At 65.4% G+C, this 7184-nt stretch overlaps 1 protein-coding gene across 1 annotated transcript in view; it reads left to right on the plus strand.

Moving 5' to 3' along the window:
- Positions 1-829: 829 nt before the first annotated feature.
- Positions 830-7184, plus strand: part of GAA (glucosidase alpha, acid) — a 12942-nt gene continuing 6587 nt past the window's right edge. Inside the window, 9 exon segments of the mRNA XM_006108554.3 lie at positions 830-903; positions 3462-4019; positions 5072-5217; positions 5561-5726; positions 5806-5902; positions 6350-6384; positions 6386-6470; positions 6589-6707; positions 6830-6961. Of these exon segments, the coding sequence (XP_006108616.1) occupies positions 3495-4019; positions 5072-5217; positions 5561-5726; positions 5806-5902; positions 6350-6384; positions 6386-6470; positions 6589-6707; positions 6830-6961 (1305 nt within the window). The 5' untranslated portion in view covers positions 830-903; positions 3462-3494.

A 7184-nucleotide genomic window follows, 5' to 3' on the forward strand; every position in this document is an offset into this window, starting at 1 on the left:
GAGGACGAGCTTACAGAGAGCCAACCGCTGAAATAAGACCCGCCCCAGGTCTGCCCACTGGTCCCGCCTCCAGGGTCGGGAGCGCCCTCCTCCCCCACCCGGTCCCCCAGCACCTGTTAGTCGGCCTCTCTGCAGTGTAACGGGAAGGGTTCTACAGAATTTCACTTGCACACTTTTCAACAGAAAAGTAAATATTTTTTCCTGAAGATGGAGGAAGGCATATTTCTTCTCAAACATTTGAGAAACACAAACCCCATAAGGAATCGGTGGCGCCACCGCCCGTGCCCGGCAGGTGCCCCGCGTTTCCCTGGGGAGAGCTCCCGGGCAAGATCACGCGGGCGCTGTGTGTCCGCTCGAGGAGCTTGCTCCTCCAAACACAGCATCTTCTCGTTGTAGGAAACGTCCTTGTCGAGCTCACGTGCTCACAGGAGTCGACTCTGCGGGTCATGACAATGTTTCCCTTTCCGGAATGAGCTGTTGTTAACGGTGCTGCCCACGACTCGCTCTCTGCCAGTTCGGGGTTGAACAGCTGTGACCTCTTTAGGCTCCAATGGCAGGAGGGCGCCCCCTGGAGCGGCCTGGCAAGCTCCCAGGAAGCCCGACAGCCGCTGGGGGGTGCTCACGGGTCACCCCGTCCTTGATCCCGAAAGACAAGGTCGCGGCATCGGAGCTGCGTGGCAGGTGCGGGGGTGGAGGAGGGCCAGACACTGCACAGGCGTGGCTCGCCCCTCCACCAGGGGGCGCACGGCCAGAGGCGCGCACTCTCACCCAGGGCGCCTGCGCCGCGGCCGGTCACGTGCTCTTCCGCCTCCCCCGCCAGCACCTGACCTCGGGGCGCAGCTGCGGGCAGGCGCGCGTGCGCAGAGGCGTGCGGGGCCCGGAGCTGAGCGCGCGTGCGCGGAGGTGAGCGGGCGCCGCTAGCGGGCAGGGGCCCCCGGCGGTTCCCCCGCAGCCCTTCGGCGAGAGGCGTGGCGGGTCGGGGCAATCCTGGCGCCCGGAAGCGGGAGGGGTCGGTGGGTCGATTGACCGACCGGTCGTCAGTGATTTCCTGTTGGAGGAGCTGGGCGCGCGGTGCCAGGGTGGCGCGGCGGGGCAGCAGTGCCGCGGGGGACCCCGGAAACCGCGCTGCTCATTCAGGCCCGCAGCGCCTGGCCGGCCCTTCCCATAGGAGGAAACTGAGGCGCAGGCGAACCCTGCTCCCCCTCCGGTGGCGGAGCTGGGCTCTGACCCCCGCCCCCTGCCCGGGAGCCTCCGGCCGGCCACTTCCCTGGGGGCTGTGCCGGGCCCTGGCCCCAGCGCCTCCATTGTCTCCAGTGCCCCCCGCCCCCCGCTTTCCCCGTCGGGGGGATCTCTTCCCCGATGTGGAGTGCGAGCCGCGGGAGGGGTGTGGTCCCCCCTGTGCGTGTGCTGGGCCGCATCTCTGCAGCTTCTGCGCCTGGGTGGGCATTGCCCCAGAGCGCCCCCCGCGGACCCTGCTCCAAGCTCTCATTTCCTTCGTTTCTTTTCTTTTCTTTTTTTTTTTTTTTTAAAAATGCATTTTTATTGATTTCAGAGAGGAAGGGAGTGGGAGAGAGAGGTAGAAACATCCATGATGAGAGAGAATCACTGATCGGCTGCCTCCTGCACGCCCCCCACTGGGGATGGAGCCCACAACCGGGCCTGTGCCCTGACCGGGAATCGAACTGTGACCTCACGGTTCTTAGGTCAACACTCAGCCACTGAGCCGTGGGGGCTGGGGCTGTTCCCTGGTTCCTGAGTTTTCATCCTCAGGAAGGGCCGGTCAGGTGTCTGGTGGGGTCAGGTGGAGCTGGGACACTTTGACAAAAATAAATGTTGAGTCTCTATTTCCCACTCCCAAACCCTGGTATCTTGGGAGTAACGAGTGTATTTTATATGCTAATGAGATGAGGGGCGGCTTGGAGCTGGTCCCCACTTCCATCCCCGAGAGGGGGTCGTCACCAGTGTCAGGGATCTAACCAGCCCCGCCCACCTAGTGACATCCCGAACTCCTCGGCGTCTGGCGCGCGTCCAGGCTGGTGACCACATTTTGATGCCGGGCGGGTGGCTGGCTGGAGCAGGTGTGGACGCTCCGTGCCCCTTCCCATACCTCACCACCGGCCGTTCCTAGCTGTATCCTTGATACGTTAATGTGAAAACACACAAACCTGTAAAGAATTTTTGTGCGTTCATTTGAGCCAAACTGTCGACAGTTGCCGGGAAACAGGATCTCAACGGATTGGGATAGTGCTCCGGAGAATGGCGGTTTCTCACCTATTTTTACACATTACAACCCAAGGAGGCGGTGTAGGTGGGTTACAGAGATCCATTGGTGATGGATTAGGGAGGCGGGAGAAAGCAAAGGGGGTGGGGGAACCTCTGGGATTGGATAAAAAGTAAAATGATGGGCACACACTTCTTTTACTTACTAGTATGTGGGTACAGGATAGTTAATAGCTACCTATTAACATGATAACAAGAACAGTGAAGGAATTTATGGTCTCCTGTCCTGGTGCCCAGGGCATTTGGTTGTGCCCTGAGGGTCTGGAAAAAAAGGAAGTTACAAGTTACCCTGACATTTTAAGGATGTGTTACCGTAGATGCTAAAAGACAGAAAGGTAGCCCTAGCCAGTTTGGCTCAGTGGATAGAGCGTTGGCCTGCGGACTCAAGGGTCCCAGGTTCGATTCCGGTCAAGGGCATGTACCTTGGTTTCGGGCACATCCCCAGTGGGGAGTGTGCAGGAGGCAGCTGATCGATGTTTCTCTCTCATCGATGTTTCTAACTCTCTATCCCTCTCCCTTCCTCTCTGTAATAAATCAATAAAAATAAAAAAAGATAGTAAGGTAAATGTTGATCTTGTTGGGGAAGATACCGGCCTAGGAGGTGACTACCCACCACAACTGCTTTTAGTTCAAGTTTGATTTCAGACCATCCCTGTGGTGACTTTAGGTCTCTGAGTTTGCAAGACCGCCGTGCAGGCCTCCCCTGCACTTGTCAGGGTAGCATGTGGCCCCTTTTGTCCACAACGAGCAGGTCAGCAGGAGGGGACAGAGGGCAGGGGTACCCCCTACGGGCACCCCACTCCCACCCATTGGTCACAACTTAATACCCTTGGGGTTTATGCGGAAGCAGGCTTAGCCGTTGGCTGGTGGAACTTGCTGCTTCCACCTGACCCTCCATCATGTGGGTCTTTTGTGTCATTAAATCCTTTCTGCAGACCTCAAGGCAGTTCATGGGTAACGTTTCCCGGTTCTCTCCTTCCCCTTCCTCCCTGCCCCCCACGTCTGTCTGCACTGCACTGGGCGAGCTCATCCATCCTCACCTGCCGCCTCCTCGGCTGACCTCACCTCCGCCCTGGCCCGGCCCGCCCGCCTGCACAAGTTCACGTCTGTAGAAGCTGCTTGGGGAGCCCCGAGGCCCCAGCTGCTCACTTCCCTGTTGAGCCTGGTTCCTCTCTTCACAGGCCTCCAGGACCCATCCCCACAGGCAAGAGGCCATGGGCGCTCAGTGGCCGCCCCGCGCCCGCCCCCTGCTGGGCGTCTGCGCCCTCCTCTCCTTGGCCGCCGCCGCCCTCCTGGGGCACGTCCTGCTCCACCAGTTGGCAGTGGTTCCCCGAGGGCTGTGTGGCTGCGCCCGGGTGCCCGAGGAGACGTACCGAGCTTGCCAGCAGGGAGCCCACAGCCCGGGGCCCCAGTCCCGCCCGGGAGCAGCACCCACACAGTGCGACGTGCCCCCCAACAGCCGCTTCGACTGCGCCCCGGACAAGGCCATCACCCAGGGGGAGTGTGAGGCCCGGGGCTGCTGCTACGCGCCCGTGGGGCGGCCCGGGGGCTCCCGGATGGGGCCGCCCTGGTGCTTCTTCCCGCCCAGCTACCCGAGCTACAGGCTGGGGAACCTGACCGCCACGGACACGGGCTACACGGCCAGCCTGACCCGCGCCGCCCCGACCTTCTTCCCCAAGGACATCCTCACCCTGCGGCTGGACGTGCTGCTGGAGACGGAGAGCCGGCTGCACTTCACGGTGGGTGGCAGGGCCGAGGCGGCAGCGTGGGGGCAGGGGCGGGACACGGCTCCACTGGGGTCTGCTCACCCCACAAATGTGTCCGGTGCCCCCGCTGAGTCCTGGCGTGAGCAGACAGTGCCCACCGCAGGGAGCGGTGGCCCCTAAGACAGTGACTAGAAGGTTCTAGACTTGCCGTGAAGGGTGCGGCTCAGGCACGGTGTGGGGAGGTTAGGCCTCCCCCAAAAGTGACGTTTCATCGGGACCTGTGGTCAGCAGGCGGGACGGTGAGGGGCAGGAAGGGGCCATCGCAGGTGGTGGGCGGTGGGACCCCAGCCCCCACCTACCCTCCCCCCCCACCGAGGCAGGGCCTCTGTCTGCGGTTTCCCAGCCGCTGGGCACCGAGCAGGGGCCCTGTGAGCCCCGGTGGACGGACTGCACATGCTGGCGCCACGCCCAGAGCCTGACACCGTTCTGATGGGCCTGTGTTAGTACTTCCCCCGCCACCGCTTACCGAGAGGGCACTGCGCACCGGACAGGAGCCAGGGCCCGGAGTGCGTTTTCTCATTCACCCTGAGCCCGCTGTGCCAGCTGTGCCCGGTGAGCCCACTGTGCCAGCTGTGCCCGGTGAGCCCGCTGTGCCAGCTGTGCCCGGTGAGCCCGCTGTGCCAGCTGTGCCCGGTGAGTCCGCTGTGCCAGCTGTGCCCGGTGAGCCCGCTGTGCCAGGTGAGCCCACTATGCCAGCTGTGCCAGGTGAACCCGCTGTGCCAGCTGTGCCCGGTGAGCCCGCTGTGCCAGCTGTGCCCGGTGAGCCCGCTGTGCCAGGTGGAATAGGGTTGCCAGAGTCAGCAAGTAAAGCAGAGGCTGCCTAGTGAGCCTGAACCCGAGCACCGAGGCCCCCGCGCTGTCAGACAGACTTACAGCGGGAGGCGCCCAAACGCCGGGCTCGCGCCACGCATGGCCGTGCAGGGACTTGCACGGACCCCGCGCCCTGGAGGGGGCAGGACGGAGTGGGCGGCGCGGGAACGGCTGCGGGCCCAGCACCGGCCTCAGGACACCTCCGCTCTCTCCAGATCAGAGATCCCGCCAGCAGGCGCTACGAGGTGCCCTTGGAGACCCCGCGTGTCCGCGGCCGGGCGCCGTCCACGCTCTACAGCGTGGAGTTCTCCGAGGATCCCTTTGGGGTGGTCGTGCGGCGGCAGCTGGACGGCCGGGTGCTGTGAGTGCCCGGACCCCGGGGGGAGGGCCAGGGAGTTGGGGGCATGGCTCCTGCCCCTGCCCCTGCCCCCCTCCCCCTCGGGCCTCCTCGCGGGGTGCTCGGGACCACACTCCCGGGTCAGGAAGGGTTTGGGACGACCCCCACCCAGCACCTGCCTGTGCCACGGCCCGTGGGCAGCCTGCTCCTGGAGCCCGCCCGGGTGGCGTGGGCGCAGCCGGGCAGCCTCCCTTCCCCACGTGCTCTGGGCACTCCACGCTGTCGGGTCCCCAGGGCCTGGGAGTCTCGGGAGGGTCCGTGGCGGGAGCCTGGCCTCCGAGGTGGTGAGGCCGCATGTCTCCCGCAGACTGGACACAGCCGTGGCGCCCCTGTTCTTTGCCGACCAGTTCCTGCAGCTGTCCACCGCGCTGCCATCCCAGCACGTCGCCGGCCTCGCCGAGCACCTGGGGCCCCTCCTGCTCAGCACCAACTGGACCAAGGTCACCCTCTGGAACCGCGACGTCGCGCCCACGGTAAAGGGGCGGCCGGGGCGGGGCCGGGACTGGGGCCTCCGGGGCGAGGGAGCCGAGCGCTGTGTCCTCTGCGTCCCAGCCCGACGTGAACCTGTACGGGTCCCACCCTTTCTACCTGGCGCTGGAGGACGGCGGGCTGGCCCACGGGGTCTTCCTGCTGAACAGCAACGCCATGGGTGAGCGAGCGCCCCCGCCCCGCCCCCGCCCCACCAGGTCTGGGTGCCCAGGCCAGGGCCTTCCCTGGGCGCAGCTGCGTAGATGGAGTGTGGGGGCGAGGACCTGCCCGACGGCTGGGGGGACGGGAGAGGGGCAGTGGACGGGGTCAGGCCGCCCTTGCTCCTCTAATGAGTCCAGTGTGTGGCCTCTCCAGCTCTGACCTCGGGTGGGAGCTGGGTGGGGGGGGGGGGCAGGGACCAAAAAACAGGAGTCCTGAGTCCCCGTCCTGCTCTCAGGGTCCTTCAGCAGGTCCTCTGAGTCCCCTGTCCCCTAAGCGGGCTGTTCCCAGGCTCCTGGGGGAGGACCTCCCTTCTCCAGAGTAGTTTGTCCCATCCATCCCGTGAGGTGCCCAGGCCCCGAGAGACAGGAGGGCATGTGTCCCTGAGCCCCAGGGCTGCTCCCCCAAGACGAGGTCCTGCAGCCCAGCCCAGCCCTCAGCTGGAGCCCAGCCCAGCCTTAAGCGGGACGTTTACGTCTTCCTGGGCCCGGAGCCCAAGAGTGTGGTGCAGCAGTACCTGGAGGTCATAGGTGGGCCTGCTCCCGCTCCCACCTTCCCGCCCGCTCCCTCCACCTCCCCCCCCCCTGCCCCCCGCCCACTCTCACAGCCCCTCCGGCCGCTCACCCAGCCCCCTTGTCTGTGGCACAGGCCGCCCCTTCATGCCGCCGTACTGGGCCCTGGGCTTCCATCTCTGCCGCTGGGGCTACCCGTCCACCGCCGTCACCCGCCAGGTGGTGGAGAACATGACCCGGGCCCACTTCCCCCTGGTGAGCCCTGGGAGGGTCCTGGGGCGGCGGGTGGGGCGGGAGGGTCCTTGGGGCACCGTGGGGCCGGGAGGCGCTGGCCCAGGACAGGGCCCAGGCCCCCAGCCGCCGCTGCCCGGCTGCAGGACGTCCAGTGGAACGACCTGGACTACATGGACGCCCGGAGGGACTTCACGTTCAACCAGGACGGCTTCGGGGACTTCCCGGCCATGGTGCACGAGCTGCACCAGGGCGGCCGGCGCTACGTGATGATCGTGGTGAGCCCCCCCCCCCCCCCCCAAGGTGAGCCTCTGGGGAGAAAAGCCACCCAGTGGGGGGAGGAGGGGGAGGGGAGGGGAGGGGCAGCTGAGAACGAAGGCCCCCCCACGGACACCGGAGGGATCCGTTGACCTGAAGGGCTCATGGGGCAGCGTCTGTGAAGCCGGAGCCCTTAGGGGAGGAAGCCTGTGTCCCGGGGCCCCGGCGCCTGCTGGGCCCTGG

The sequence above is a fragment of the Myotis lucifugus genome, unplaced genomic scaffold, assembly GCF_000147115.1.
Source record: "Myotis lucifugus unplaced genomic scaffold, Myoluc2.0 scaffold_2654, whole genome shotgun sequence".
NCBI classification, from domain to species: Eukaryota; Metazoa; Chordata; class Mammalia; order Chiroptera; family Vespertilionidae; genus Myotis; species Myotis lucifugus.